The sequence below is a fragment of the Heptranchias perlo genome, chromosome 6 (genome assembly GCF_035084215.1).
Source record: "Heptranchias perlo isolate sHepPer1 chromosome 6, sHepPer1.hap1, whole genome shotgun sequence".
Classification (NCBI taxonomy): Eukaryota; Metazoa; Chordata; class Chondrichthyes; order Hexanchiformes; family Hexanchidae; genus Heptranchias; species Heptranchias perlo.
In genome coordinates, this window is record NC_090330.1 from 26,749,401 (window position 1) to 26,766,133 (window position 16,733).

General features: G+C 41.0%; 1 protein-coding gene across 4 annotated transcripts in view; it reads right to left on the reverse strand.

Annotated features, from left to right (window-relative positions):
* b3glcta (beta 3-glucosyltransferase a) overlaps positions 1-16,733 on the reverse strand; it is a 251,537-nt gene that overhangs the window by 21,436 nt on the left and 213,368 nt on the right. For all 4 annotated transcript variants that reach the window (XM_067985969.1, XM_067985972.1, XM_067985971.1 and 1 more), the window contains one exon: positions 9,038-9,157. In XM_067985969.1, the coding sequence (XP_067842070.1) occupies positions 9,038-9,157 (120 nt within the window). The remainder of the gene's footprint in view (positions 1-9,037; positions 9,158-16,733) is intronic.

Consider the following 16,733-nt stretch of genomic DNA (forward strand, 5'->3'; position numbering starts at 1 on the left):
CCAGTTTTTAAAAGTCCTCACTTTGTTTTCAGCTCACTCCGTTAACAGCTCACTCTGCTCTAAATAAGACGATTGTATACCTGCTCTTGGTGGTTAGATTACGAATATGCTCGCAGTGGTTATGCATGTGACATTATTTGAAGCAGTAATATGTTTATATTAGTGCTCTTGCAGCATTAAGCTGCCAAATCCTTGATTATGAATTACATAAAAGGAAAACTGCTCTACGCCTCATCCTCAAATTGGAGTACTTTTTGCAGTCTTCCATTGTTATCATTGACTATCTTGTCTTCTCTTATTAATCTTTAATTAGCAGATACAGGACAATCATTGAGATTCTACTGTATTGCTTTCCATCCTTTACATTTTTGTTTGGAAATACGATTTCTGTTGTTTTTAATTTATATTTGTCCCCTGCCAGTTTTTCCTGCCTTTCTCTGACCAAGTTAGATTCTATTCTTGCTCTTTAGTGTTGAGGATTTTACTTTAAAAAAAATAATTTCCCCCTTGTTTCTTTTAATTTGGAATTTTTCAGGTTTGCAGTTTTGAAAGTTAAATATATCACAATATTGTCCACTGATATGCAGATACAAAAAGAAAATATTGACTGGCACAAAGCTAGAATGTATTAGCTGAGAAGAATACTAACAGCTGTGCTAGGATTCAGTATGAAGGATTTTCTTTGAATAAACTTTGAAGATCTCCAATCCTATATTTGCGAGTTTTTATTTTTGGTGTCCAGGATTCAGAGTTTTGGTGAACGCCTGGCATCTACATAAATTTCTTCATACAGTGGGATCAAAATATTAATAAAGCACAGTAACACATTGTGCACACAGTTTCAAGTCAGATTAAAATTGTCATAGTATCCTTCAGATTAGCTACCTCAATGCACACAGAACTCAGTATATGTGCTGTAAGGGATTTTTTTCAGGTTTGCAAGCAGCTATTCAACATTAAAAGATACAAGGCACGGTGTTACTCCTAATAAGGCAATTGTACATCTATAGTACACAATATTTTCTACACATCACAAGCAAACAAGTGCATCGTATGAAACATTACTTTGGCTTAACACAAAGTTCATCCTGTTAAAGTGCCTGAAAGAGCCTTTATTTTTGTATATGGTGATAATTCCATCAATAAAGAAACTATACTCACACCTTACAATTTAGTTTCCTTCTGGCAATTTTGGTTAAAACCCAAGTCAAAAGTGTGAAATTTAAAATTGTAGTATCTTAGTGACTACATACAATCCTGTCTCAGATAGCCTGCATATCTGAAGCTTTGCTTATCCCTGAAAATAAGTACATCATTGCCAAAGACTGGGTCAGTTGTGTGAAATTTTTCCTGCTTCATGAAAGAAGGGAAATGGAGAACCTGAGATTTGATGGCCTTGATCCATTTGAAGAGAACATTTTCTAAGCCACGTCTGTTCAAATGAAAAGTGATTATAATTGAAGTCATTTTGCAATCAAGCCTGCAGAAATGTCACGTTGTTACCCAGTGGACAGAACATGAAGGAATGAGTGCAGATATCAATAACAAGGACTCTTATAGAATCAATGTAGAGCTTTAGGCTCAGAGTAAACTTAAAAAATGCAGTTAAAAAAACAACAAAACTCACTGAAAGCATGAAGGCAGTATTTAGAAGACGGGATAGAGAGCCACATTTCCAAATTTACCAATGACACAAAGATAGGCAGCATTGCAAGCAGTGTAGATGGAAGCATAAAATTGCAGAGGAATATTAGTAGATTAAGTGAATGGGCAAAACTGTTGCAAATGGATTTCAATGTAGGCAAGTGTGAGGTCATCCACTTTGGACCTAAAACGGATAGATCAGAGTACTTTCTAAATGGTGAAAAGCTCAAAACACTGGAGGTCCAAAGAGACTTAGGGGGTCCATGTAGATAGATCATTAAAATGTCATGGACAAGTACAGAAAATAATCAATAAGGCTAATGGAATGCTGGCCTTTATATCTAGAGGACTAGAATATAAGGGGGTAGAAGTTATGTAACAGCTATACAAAGCCCTGGTTAGACCACACCTGGAGTACTGAGTTCAGTTCTGGGCACCACACCTTAGGAAGGATATATTGGTAAAGGAGGAAGTGCAGCACAGATTTACTAGAATGATACCTGGACTCCAAGGGTTAAATTACGGGCAGCGATCACAAACTAGGGTTGTATTCCCTGGAATTTAGAAGATTAAGGGGTGATTTGATTGAAGTTTTCAAGATATTAAGGGGAACTGATAAGGTAGATAGAAAGAAACTATTTCCACTGTTTGGGGAGTCTAGGACAGGGGACATAGCCCAAAACTTAGAGCCAGGACTTTCTAGAGTGAAGTTAGGAAACACATCTACACGCAAAGGGTGGTAGATGTTTGGAAAACTCTTCCGCAAATGGCAATTGATGCTAGCTCAATTGTTAATTTTAAATCTGAGATTGATAGATATTTGTTAACCAAAGGTATTAAGGGATATGGGGCTACGGCGGATATATGGAGTTAGGTCACAGATTAGCCATGATCTCATTAAATGGTGGAACAGGTTCGAGGGGCTAAATGGCCCACTCCTGTTTTTATGTTAAGTTGATGAAAGATTTCTTTCACAATGAACAATAAACTCATTGGCCTCTCTGCAACTTTCAACATGGCTGACCTCTACTCCAATGTTTCTCTTCCTAGCCCCACACCATCACCTCAGAAGTCCCCAAGGTTCTACTTTTGCCCCCTCCTCTTCTTCCTCCATTTCCCTACATTATAACAGTGTCTACACTTAAAAAATACTTAATTGACTGTAAAGTGCTTTGGCATGTCCTGAGGTTGTGAAAGACGCTATATAAATGTAAGCTCTTTCTTTCTTTCCTGCTCTACGTGTGACCCTTGATGACATTGTCTGCAGACATGGGGTCAGCTTCCACATTTACTCTGATGACACCCAGATTTACCTCTCCACCACCTTCGTCGATTCTTCCACTGCCTCTGTATTATCAGACTGTTTGTCCAACAACTAGTCCTAGAGGAACCGCAATTTCCTCCAGCTAAACATTGGGAAGACCAAAGTCTTCATCTTCGGCTCCCAGAACAAACTCTGCACTCTTGCCACCGATTCTACCTCGCTGCTTGACCACTGTCTCCGGCTGAACCAGACAGTTCACAACTTCGAACTAGACTTCCGACCTCATATCCTCTCCATCATAAAGAACAATAACTCCACTCCGTAACAATGTCCACTTCTGCCCATTAGCCATTGAAACTGTCAACCATGCCTATCACCTTCAGACTTGACTACTCAAATGCTCTCCTGGCTGGGTCCCATTATCCACCCTCTGTAAATTTCAGCTCATCAAAATTTTGTCGACCATATCCTCTCCCGCACTAAGTTCCATTTGCCCATTAGTCTTGTCCTCGCTGGCCTACATTAACTCCTAGTCCCCCAACGCCTCAAATTTAGAATTCTTATCCACGTGTTTAAATCCCTTCATGGCCTTGCCCTTTCCCATCTCTAAAACTCCTCCAGTTCTACAAACAACACCCACCCACATTCTTCTGACTCTGGACTGTGTAGTCCCACCTCCCTTCGTTCCATGATTGGTGGCTGTGCATTGAGCCACCTAGACCTTGAACTGCCTAGGCCCCATGTTTTTGAATTCCTTTCCTAAACCTCCATGGTTGACTTCAGAGCGTCGATGCCGTACACTACAATCCCACACAAGTTGGTAGTGGATTCCTTCACAATCTCTGACATGTTGCGGTAACTACCTGGTACGCAGTCCAACACATTCACCAATTGCTAGTGCACATATAGCATTTTTCTTTTAAAGATTGTCCCCTAAATTCTGTATATCCTCTTCAGCAGAGCTAGAACATAAGCTTCCCCTCCAGTGAACCGTTTCCTGGGTTGTCCTTTCCAACTGCTCCTGCTCACTTGTGCCAGGTGAATCATCCAGTGCAGACACCTCTAACTCAATATCTGTACCATGAGAGGTGCTGATTTCTGTGCTGGTGCTTGGAAGGGTAAAAGCGAGCAAGGGTTGTCCCCTCTCATCTACGTGGTTGCATTATAATCTTTAATGGTAAATGGGCTATTCATATCAATAATGCTGGAAAGAGGGTTAAGGTTAATACTTCCCACAGCCACCTCCCCCTTCTATTATAAACATGAGAGGGAGGAACTTGTCCTGCTTGGTAAGGTTGATAAATACAGCTTAGATTTATATATCAGCACCCTCTGGTTGAATTGATAATGTATAGATGCTTTCTTGTTAAATAGATTAAGATGGGCCTAAACAAATGTCCCTGAGAGGTCTGCTTAGCTTGTTGGGAGACTGGAGATAAGTCTTTGGCTGCCTACCAGCAAAAACTACACATTATGGGACAATGTCAGACTCCCTAAGAAATGTTAAAATGAACACTTGATGGGATAGTTGAAATGATCATAGAATCATAGAATGGTGACAGCACAGAAGGAGGCCATTCGGCCCGTCGAGTCCGTGCTGGCGCTCTGCAAGAGCAATCCAGCTAGTCCTACTCCCCGGCCCTATCCCCGTAGCCATGCAAATTTTTTCCCTTCAAGTACTGATCCAATTCCCTCTTGAAAGCCAAGACTGAATCTGCCTCCATCACCTCCTCGGACAGTGCATTCCATATCATAACCACTCGCTGTGTAAAAAAGTTTTTCCTCATGTCGCCTTTGGTTCTTTTGCCAATCACCCTAAATCTATGTGCTCCGGTTCTTGATCCTTCCACCAATGGAAACAGTTTCTCTCTAGACCCTTCAAGATTTTGAATACCTCTATCAAATCTCCTCTCAACCTTCTCTGCTCTAAGGAGAACAACCCCAGCTTTTGCAGTCTATCCACGTGATTGAAAACTCTCATCCTTGGAATCATTCTAGTAAATCTCTTCTGCACCCTCTCTAAGGCCTTCACATCCTTCCTAAAGTGCGATGCCCAGAACTGGACACAATACTCCAGTTGTGGCCGAACCAGTGTTTTACAAAGGTTCATCATAACCTCCTTGTTTTTGTACTCTATGCCTCTATTTATAAAGTCCAGGATCCCGTACGCTTTCTTAATCGCTTTCTCAACCTGCCCTGCCACCTTCAATGATTTGTGCCCATATATCCCAGATCTCTCTGTTCCTGCAGCCCTTTTAGAATTGTAACCTTTAGTTTGTATTGCCTCTCCTTGTTCTTCTGAAGTGAAATGTATCATTTCACACTTTTCTGTGTTGAATTTAATTTGCTATGTGTCCGCCCATTCCACCAGCCTGTCTATGTCCTCTTGAAGTCTATCGCTATCCTCCTTACTGTTCACTACCCTTCCAAGTTTTGTGTCATCTGCAAATTTTGAAATTTTGCTCTGTACACCCAAGTCCAAGTTATTAATATATATAAAAAAAAGCAATGATCTTAGTACCGACCTCTAGGGAACACCACTGTATACCTGCCTCCAGTCTGATAAACAACCATTCACCACTACTCTCTGTTTTCTATTACTTAGCCAATTGTGTATCCATGCTGCTACTGCCCCTTTTATTCCATAGGCTTCAACTTTGATAACAAGCCTATTGTGCGGCACTTTATCAAATGCGTTTTGGAAGACCATATACACCATATCAACCGCATTGCCCTCATCGACGCTCTCTGTTACCGCATCAAAAAACTCAATCAAGTTGGTTAAACAGTATTTGCCTTTAACATATCTGTGTGACTTAATTAGTCCACACTTGTCCAAATGACTTTTAATTTTGTCCCGAATTATCGTTTCTAAAAGTTTCCCCATTACTGAGGTTAAACTGACTGGCCTGTAGTTGCTGGGTTTATCCTTACACCCTTTTTTGAACAAGGATGGAACATATGCAATTTTGGACACTCCTCTGGCACCATCCCTGTATCTAAGGATGATTGGAAGATTATGGCCAGTACCTCCGCAATTTCCACCCTTACTTCCCTCAGCAACCTAGAATGCATCCCATCCAGACCGGATGACTTATCTACTTTAAGTACAGCTAGCCTTTCTAGTACCTCCTCTTTATCAATTTTTAGCCCATCCAGTATCTCAACTACCTCTTCATTTACTGTGACTTTGGCAGCATCTTCTTCCTTGGTAAAGACAGAAGCAAAGTACTCATTTAGTACCTTATCCATGCCCTCTGCCTCCATACGTAGATCTCCCTTTTGGTCCCTAATCGGTCCTACCCGTCCCCTTACTACCTGTTTACTGTTTACATGCCTATAGAAGACTTTTGGATTACCTTTTATGTGAGCCGCCAGTCTATTCTCATACTCTCTCTTTGCCCATCCTATTTCCTTTTTCGCTTCCCCTCTGAACTCTCTCATATTCAGCCTGGTTCTCACTTGTATTATCAACTTGACATTTCTCATACGGCCCTTTTTTCTGCTACATTTTACTCTCTATTTCTTTTGTCATCCAGGGAGCTCTGGTTTTAGTTGCCCTACCTTTTTCCCTCATGGGAATGTATTTAGACTGTACCCGAACCATCTCCTCTTTAAAGGGCGCCCATAGTTCAATCACAGTTTTGCCTGCCAATCTTTGATTCCAATTTACCCGGGCCAGATCCATTCTCATCCCATTGAAGTTGGCCCTTCTCCAATTGAGTATTTTTATTTTAGAGTGGTCCTTGTCCTTTTCCATAGCTAATCTAAACCTTATGATACTATGATCGCTGTTCCCTAAATGTTCCCCCACTGATACTTGCTCCACTTGGCCACCCCATTTCCCAGAACCAGATCCAGCAATGCCTCCTTCGTCATTGGGCCGGAAATGCACTGGTCAAGAAAGTTCTTCTGTACACACTTCAGAAATTCCTCCCCTCTTTGCCGCTTACTCTGTTACTATCCCAGCCTATATTAGGATAGTTGAAGTCTCCCATTATCACTACTCTATGGTTCTTGCACATCTCTATAATTTCCCTGCAAATTTGCTCCTCTATATCCTTCCCACTAGTTGGTGGCCTATCGACTACACTCAATAGTGTAATGGCACCTCTATTGTTTCTTAACTCTAACCAAATAGATTCTGTTCCTGACCCCTCCAGGATATTCTCTCTCCAGCACTGCAATATTCTCCTAATCAATACTGCCTCCCCTCCCCCTCCTTTCTTTCTTTCCCTATCTTTCCTGAACACCTTGTATCCAGGAATATTTATACCCAATCCTGCCCTTTTTTGAGCCAGGTCTCCATTATCACCACAACATCATATTCCCATGTGGCTAATTGCGCCTGCAGCTCACCAATCATGTTTACTACGCTTCGTGCATTTACACACATGCACTCTAAACCTATCTTAGACCTCCATTTATTCTCTCTTAGTCTGATCCCATCTAATACCGTACTATTTCTTACTCTGGTGCTATCTGTCTCTCCCAATCCTTTGTGCACCTTGATTCTCCTTTCCAGTACTACATCCTGGTGCCCAACCCCCTGCCAAATTAGTTTAACCCCCCTCCCCACTCCCGACAGAACTAGTGAACCTCCCCGCAAGGACATTGGTCCCAGCTCTGTTGAGGTGCAACCCGTCCGGCCTGTACAGGTCCCACTTCCCACAGAACTGGTTCCAATCCCCAGGAATCTAAAGCCCTCCCTCCTGCATTATCTCTCCAACCACGCATTCATCTGCTCTATCCTATTTTTATACTCACTAGCATGTGGCACCAGGAATAAGCTGGAGATTACTACCTTTGAGGTCCTGCTTATGAATCTCTTTCCTAACTCCCTAAACTCTTCCTGCAGGACCTCATCCCTCTTTCTACCTATGTCGTTGGTACTGATATGGACCACGACCTCTGGCTGTTCACTCTCCCCCTTCAGAATGTTCTACAGCTGCTCAGTGACATCCTTGACTCTGACGCCAGGGAGGCAACATACCATCCTGAAATCATGTCTACAGCCGCAGAAACGCCTGTTTGTTCCCCTAATTATTGAAACCCCATCACTACTGCTCTCCTGACCTTTCTCCTCCCCCCACTGTACAGCTGAGCCACCCATGGTGCTGCGGACTTGGCTCTGGCTGCACTCCCCAGAGGAACCCTCTCCCTCACTAGTATTCAGAATAGAATACTGGTTAGGGAGCGAGATGCCCACGACTTGACTGGTCCTCCTTGTCTGTCTGGCGGTCACCCAGTCCCTCCCTGCCTGCATTCTCTTAAGCTGTGGGGTGACCACCTCCAGAAAGGCGCTTTCCACGTAATTCTCAGCCTCGCGGATTCACCGTAGTGACGCCAGCTGTTGCTCAAGCTCCGAAACCCGGAGCTCAAGCTCCTCCAACTGACGACACTTCTTGCACCTGTGGTTGTCCAGGACAGGAAGCGTCCTGGAGTTCTCCTTGGCACAAGATGTACATTCGACAGGTCTGAGGTGCCCTGCTATGCCTCTATTTATTATAGTATTAACTAAACTTAACAAAAATAAACTAAAGACTTAAAAAAAATACTCACCGGAAAAAAAAACACTCACCAGCTACCAACCAATCAACTCCTTCCCTTGTGCTGACTTCGCTTTAGGTTTTCTTACCTCGCTCATTGAAGCCTCGAACTCTTTATTCTCTCCGACACTCCGCCCCCGAACTCCTTCAGCTCTGCTCTCCTTACCTTCAGGCTCTCTGATTAAGGCCTACTCCCAGGGCCTCGCTCTTTAATCTCTCCGGCTCTCCGTCGCTCCGCTCCCAAATTCCTTCAGGTCCGATCTCCTTACCTTCAGGCTCTCTGATGTTTCCGTAAATTGGGGAAAAGAGGCTGACCTATTGAATGAATTGTGTTTATGGGTTGTTTTGAGTCCAACCTTCTACAAAAATTGGAGAAAAATGGTATCCCACTTCGTCAGACAGAAAGCAATCTTCAAGTAATACCAACTGGCAAAATACAAATTGCCCAACTTGTTTCAGATTCCAGATGATTAAAATATAGACAAATAAGGGGTGCCCAGGTAATCGAGGTCCAGATCAACAAGGTTCCATTTGATTTGCTTCAGTGGTGTCGTCACACCCTCTTGTTTAAATAACTTACCCTCCACCTCCTGTAATGTAGCTGTATCCACCAGTGCCCAGTCCATACCCGTATCGCTCTCCAAGGAAAACTGGCTCTTTTGGATTGTAGCAGCTCAATAATCTTTGGAGTCTTGGGATACTGTATCAAAAAGTATTTTTGTAAATGCACAATGTACCAATATAATGAAGTAGAACTAGTGGCATATAAAATCACAGCACTTCCCAAGTCACAGTATATACTCAAAAATTATTCATTATTATTTATTACATTTTTATTTTGGTTATCAAAGAGAGAAATGCGGGGGCTTCCCCAAGACTCAAAATCATTCTGAGCCATAAAGATCAAGTGGGAAAGATTTCCTCTGTGTAGTATATTTAGAAAAAACGTAAATGTGTTCATTATAAGCACATTTACAATTTCACTACACATAGTGCACAGAGGAATTATCTTTCACCCCCACCCTGAAGCAAGTCCCAAAGTTCAGTCCCTGACCAATTATCTCGCTGATACTGTCTACATTTATACTTGAAGCAAGACCACTTTGGTGAAGTATCATTCGTACTGTGTCCCACATCACTGAGGTAACAGAGGTCCCGTATCCCAATATGAGTCATCATCCTCGAGCACCAAGTGGAGTGGGTTAAAGCGGGAAGAAATGTAACAGTTCTAGAAAGTACAATGCTGTTTCCCATTGTGAACAGCACATAACATATCAATCATAGACAATTATACTTCCATAGTCAAAATTTAAGGTATAATTAATTCAAAATATTAGTCAATCAGATGGTTGCAGTGATGTATCAAAAGCCTGCAGCATTTTGTAAGCTTTGATAACAGCAAAAACAATTGTGACTGTAGTACAGTGGCAGTTGGAGAGAGACACCTGCACTCGAGTGGGATGAGGATGTTCAGGCCCAGTGTTTTTAATAGGGAAATTGTAGTGTCATAGGTGTTGTGTGGCAGCAAATATGTGACCGTAGGCCACTAAACTGGGAAAATCATATTACACCACCACCTACAGGCGTCATAAGCAAGAACAAATGTAACATGTAGGTGTCAACAAAATTACCATGGAAAAGTTCACAAGAAATGTTTACAGGTAACAGAGTATACTAATTTTAACAACATAGGAGTTTACAAGGCAATTTCCATTATTAATAGTGACAGGAATTTATAATGGGAAAATGTTGACGTAAAAGTGTGACAAAAAGAGTAACAATAGGAAGAAAGATTTTTGTAGATTGCAAGTGCACATAGACGTTAAAAATTTAATAACATATAAATATATTTTATCTTTACATTATATATAATATAGTACAGTGAAAATCCTAGCAAATAAATGTGTCTCATTGTTACTCTCATCTCTCTTCCTAAAATTATGGCATTTCTTTTTCTTCCCACCATCGCAGTCTTAACAGGAGACTCCACTAACAATTAATACAAAAAGCGAACCAGCCATCTTTAACTTCATATACAAGTAACAGAAACAAGCAACAGTGTTGGACTAGGATTTTATTACAGTGTAATAGTGGGTGAGTAAAATTTACATATTATGTAAAACATCTATGTGCAGCCAAGGCTGTGCAATCACTCAGATCTATGAAAAACATCTAAGAGCATTATTACAGATTTTGGCCTTCTGAATTTGAACTGTGTCTGCAGGGAGTACTTTGAAGTACAAAACACGAGGGTGAAGTACTGGTGATTACTGACCTGTCACTGATGATGGTAATAGTGGGAGCTCGCTGAGGTGCTGAATTAAGAGCCTCACACAACGTTAAAGTGTATTGGCTTAAAGGCAGTTTTCCCTATAGTATATTGATACAAATAAACCTCTTCTCAGCACTATGAAATAACCTGTGACAACAGGGAAAAAGCCTAGAATATCACATTATGTGGAGATGCCGGTGATGGACTGGGGTTGACAAATGTAAGGAATCTTACAACACCAGGTTATAGTCCAACTGTTTTATTTGAAAATCACAAGCTTTCGGAGGCTTTCTCCTTCGTCAGGTGAGCAAGTGTGGGATTCCATGGAAGGTTACCGCATTTATAGTCAGAGAACAATACCTGGTGATTACAGATAATCTTTCCAACTGCCCGTTGTCAAGGCAATCAAAGTGTTCAGACAGAGTTACACAGTTACAGGAAATAACATTTGGCTGAGATAATAGACTAGGCTTTCCCTCAGAATCAGAGTTTAGAAACATAGAAAATAGGAGCAGGAGTAGGCCATTTGGCCCTTCGAGCCTGCTCCACCATTCAATACGATCAAGGCTGATCCTCTATCTCAATACCATATTGCTGCTCTCGCCCCATACCCCTTGATGCCTTTTGTGTCTAGAAATCTATCTAGCTCCTTCTTAAATATATTCAGTCACTTGGCCTCCACAGCCTTGTGTGGTAGAGAATTCCACAGGCTCGCCACCCTCTGAGTGAAGAAATTTCTCCTCATCTCAGTCCTAAATGTCCTACCTTGTATCCTAAGACCGTGACCCCTCATTCTAGACCCCCCAGCCAGGGGAAACATTCTCCCTGCATCCAGTCTGTCTAGCCTTGTCAGAATTTTATACGTTTTAATGAGATCCCTTCTCATTCTTCTAAACACGAGTGAATACAGGCCGAGTTGACCCAATCTCTCCTCATACAACAGTCCTGCCATCCCACGAATCAGTCTGGTGAACCTTCGCTGCTCTCCCTCAATGCAAGTATATCCTTTCTTAGATAAGGAGACCAAAACTGCACATAATACTCCAGGTGTGGTCTCACCAAAGCCCTGTATAATGCAGTAGGACATCCTTGCTCCTGTACTCAAATCCTCTTGCAATGAAGGCCAACATACCATTTGCCTTCCTAACTGCTTGCTGCACCTGCATGTTTGCTTTCAGTGACTGGTGTACAAGGACACCCAGGTCCCTTTGTACATCAACATTTCCCAATCTATCACCATTTAAATAATACTCTGCCTTTCTGTTTTTCCTTCCGAAGTGGATAACTTCACATTATACTGCAACTGCCATGTATTTGCCCACTCACTCAACTTGTCTAAATCACCTTGAAGCCTCTTTGCATCCTCCTCACATCTCACGATCCCACCTAGTTTTGTGTCATCAGCAAACTTGGAAATATTACATTTGGTTCCCTCATCCAAATCATTGATATATATTGTGAATAGCTGGGGCACAAGCACTGATCTCTGTGGCTCCCCACTAGTCACCGCCTGCCACCCTGAAAAAGACCCATTTATTCCTACTCTCTGTTTCCTGTCTGTTAACCAATTTTCAATCCATGCCAGTATATTACCCCCAATCCCATGTGCTTTAATTTTGCACACTAACCTCTTATGTGGGACTTTATCAAAGGCCTTCTGGAAATTCAAATAAACCACATCCACTGGTTCTCCCTTATCTAGTCTACCAGTTATATCCTCAAAAAACTCCTGTAGGTTTGTGAAACATGATTTCCCTTTCATAAATCCATGTTGACTTTGTCTAATCCCATTGATATTTTCTAAGTGTCCTGTTATCACATCCTTTATAAGAGACTGTAGCATTTTCCCTACTACTGATGTTAGGCTAACCGGTCTGTAGTTCCCAGTTTTCTCTCTCCCTCCTTTTTTTAAATAGTGGGGTTACATTTGCCATCCTCCAATCTGCAGGAACTGTTCCATAATCTATAGAATTTTGGAAGATGACAACTAATGCATCCACTATGTCCACGGCTACCTCTTTTAGTTTTCCTCAAGATTACCCCCGGTGAGTGGACAAAACTATGGCAGATGGAGTTCGATGTGGGAAAGTGGGAGGTCTTCCACTTTGAATCCAAGTAAGACAAATCAGAATATTTTCATAATGGTGAGAGGTTAGAAGCTGTTGTGCAGCAAAGGTGTCCATGTGCACAGATCACAAAAGCTACTGCATAGGTACAAAAAGTAATCAAAAAGGCTAATGGAATGTGAACCTCTATGTCTATAGGGCTGGAATTCCAAAGTGAAGAATTCATGCTTCAGTTGTATAGAGCCTTGGTCAGACCCGGTCTGGAATACTGCATTCAGTTTTTGGCAACGAACCGCAGGAAAGATACATTGGCCTTGGAGGCGGCACAGTGCAGATTCACCAGAATAATACCAGACTTAAAGGGTTAAATTATGAGACCAGGTTGCATAAACATATCAAGGTCTTTAAAATGATAAAGGGATTCGATAGGGTAGATAGAAAGAAACTATTTCTTCACGTGGGGAAATCCAAAACAAGGGGGCATAATCTTAAAATTAGAGCTAGGCCATTTAGGAGTGAAATAAGGAAGTAATTTTTTCACAGAAAGGGTAGTGGAAATCTGGAACTTTCCCTCCCCCCTCTCCTCCACCCCACCCCCCCACCCACCCCACCACCCCCCCACCCCCCCACCATATGGAGCAAAGACCAGTAAATGGAGTTGAGATACAGATCAGTTATGATCTAATATAATGGTACAACAGGCTTGAAGGGCTGAATGGCATACTCCTATTCCTATGTTCCTGGATTAAGCTTCAAGTACCTTTATTTTCGTATGTACTTTCTTGCCACCAATGCTTTTAGTTATTGAGCTACTAGGGAGCCACAGGAGTATATTTTAAGGAATAACTAAACCCTGCTATCCCAGTGGTAAATTTGTTCCTTCCACTAAATTGTTTTCTTTTAATTTTTTTATTATTTATTTTTTGGATTTAGGCAACAATGACAAGGCAGTATTTTTGCTTATCTCTAGTTGTTCTGAGTGCATTAAGAGTCAAGTACATAGTGTGGGACTGGAGTTATGTATAGACCACATTAGGTAAGGGTAGCAGGTTCCGTACTCAGAAAGAATAAATGAACCAGCTGTGTTTTTCATGGTTATTTTTTAAAATTCTATTTCACAACTTGCCATGGTGGCATTTGAACTCTTAACCTCTGGGGTTGCTAGTCAATAGCCTAACATACCCATAATTAAACAACCATGACTGTTTCTCAGTTTAATTTTAGACACAGCACTCAATACATATTTATTCAAGTCATCTGAATTAACATCTTGTATTACACTTATGCTATTAGGCACTCATAGTTCTTAAATAAACATCTTCCCCGATCTTACATATGAACGGAATCTGAAGTGTTGCAGTTTATCCACAATTCTTAGCAGGAAAAATGTCCTGCCAATCAACATAACTGCAGATTGCAGTGATCATTAAACGTATAGAAATAATTAAACGTTCACAGTAATTAGGAGCAAAGAAAAATAATCAATGTAATGAAATGGATTACTTCAGTATTGGAGTTTAGTTCCTTTTTAAGAATATAGCATAATCTCATGATTTTTTGACATGAGCAGAATTATGTTATGCTCTTGTGCAACACTTCCAGTTATTGTTTAGACATAACAAGCAATACTAAATGCCCAATAATATTATTCTTGTCTTCAGAACCATTTCTACCTACATTATGTGCTACATCCTTTAAATCCATCAAGGCTGGATGTAATTTTATATGCAACCTTTTAGTTCAACTAATTTTGTATTTTATAACTGGTGGTTTTTGTTTCTGTTCTCAAGGTTTCTAATTTTAAATCAAGTTTTTTCCTGCAGATTTTGACATCCCTAGGCAGGGTATGATTTGGTGATATGATGTAAGGAGCACTTTATAAGTGCCTTAAGGCTATTTTCATTCAAATTAATTTCAGCCATAATAAAATGTTGAAAAGGTAAAAATAAGTACACCTTGTTTACAAAAAATAATTTAATATGAATATCCTTGAGGAGTATAACAAAATTAGGTGCATTTGCACTGCAGGTCTGCACCGGTCTGAGAGTGATAGCTGCAGTTCAGGTTCCACTCAGGAACATTGCTTGGCTGCTGTCTGGCTGGAATTCTAATTGCTCTATCCATAATAACGAGCACATTCCTAGATATGTGCATGCGCAGTGCTTTCTTCCAACATTTAGAAATGTAAATGCTTAAAGAGCGGCAAACAGAGAATCCCTGCTCTCTAAACTTTTAAGTTGAGGTAAGGTCAATTTAAAAAGTAGCCAGAAGTCCAACAGACCCCTGTGCACTTAGCAAAGCACTACACTGGATTTACACTCTACGGTGTCAAACCGAAGCAGTGCGAGACTAATGCCTGTCACCTTGCTTTGCTACAATATCATGACAAGCCTTGACAACAATTTTATACTGCAAGTTTAGTGCCATTGTGAAGTGAAAAATCGCTTTGCTCCAATACTAAACTTGCAATGTAAATGTACCCGTAGGTATACCAAAACAATAATTTCTATGGCAAAAGTAGCTAATTTAGACCAGTTAAACCCAATAATTTGTTAGATTTTTGTGTCACTTTGTCTTAAACTCTCAAGTGGGTGACGAAGTAGTGCTGTAAATTGGGAGTAATACTTTGTTTTACAACTTCATCTGCCATGGGTGTACACATGGCAGATGAAATTTAATGCAGAAAAGTGCAAAGTGATAAATTTTGGTAGGAAGAACAAGGAGAAGCAATATAAACTAAAGGGTACAATTCTAAAAGGGGTGCAGGAACAGAGAGATCTGGGGGTATATGTGCACAAATCATTGAAGGTGGCAGGGCAGGTTGAGAAAGCAGTTAAAAAAGCATACGGGATCCCGGGCTTTATAAATACAGGCATGGAGTACAAAAGCAAGGAAGTTATGATGAACCTTTATAAAACACTGGTTCGGCCACAACTGGAGTATTGTGTCCAGTTCTGGGCACTACACTTTAGGAAGGATGTGAAGGCCTTAGAGATGGTGCAGAAGAGATTTACTAGAATGATTCCAGGGATGTGCGATTTCAGTTACGTGGATGGACAGGAGAAGCTGGGGTTGTTCTCCTAGAGCAGAGAAGGTTGAAAGGAGATTTGATGGAGGTATTCAAAATCATGAAGGTTCTAGACAGAGTGGATAGAGAGAAACCTTTCCCATTGGCGGAAGGGTCAAGAATGAGAGGGCATAGATTTATGGTGATTGGCAAAAGAACCAAAGGTGACATGAGGAAAAGCTTTTTTACACAGCGAATGGTTATGATCTAGAATGCATTGCCAGAGGGGGTGATGGAGGCAGATTCAATCGTGGCTTTCAAAAGCGAATTGGACAAGTACTTGAAGGGAAAAAATTTGCGGGGCTACGGGAAAGGGCGGGGGTGTGGGTCTAGCTGGATTGCTCTTAGAGATCCAGCACGGTCTTGACAGGCTGAATGGCCTCCTTCCGAGCTGTAACCATTCTATGATTCTAATGCACTAACATGGTATATTCCTCTTTTGTAAGCCATCCAATTAAACAGCACATCCTTATATCAAGCTGGAAATGAATTACATGGCCCTTATAAATTCAACACTTATTCTACTGGCAGCCAGATCTAGAAAATCACCTTGTTTTCAGAATTAAATTGGGAATAAAGCCCTGAGGTTTAAAGTGACAACCATCTGGACAAAAACAAATTCCAGGTGCACAAGAAGAAATTAATAGCTGGTTAAACATAATATCTGGAAGTAGAAGAACATGTAGAGATATGAGAAAAAGATTAAATGAAATTCTTTTAAAAATCCAAAGAGAAAATTGCGTTTAATGTGAAACCATGATGGCATCACAGGAAGAGACATACCGGTAACTGTTGCAGCTCTTTAAGCTAGAAGCTGTAGAATGATTATGAGGAGCAATATGGAGACGCTCCTTCGTATCCTGCTATGTTT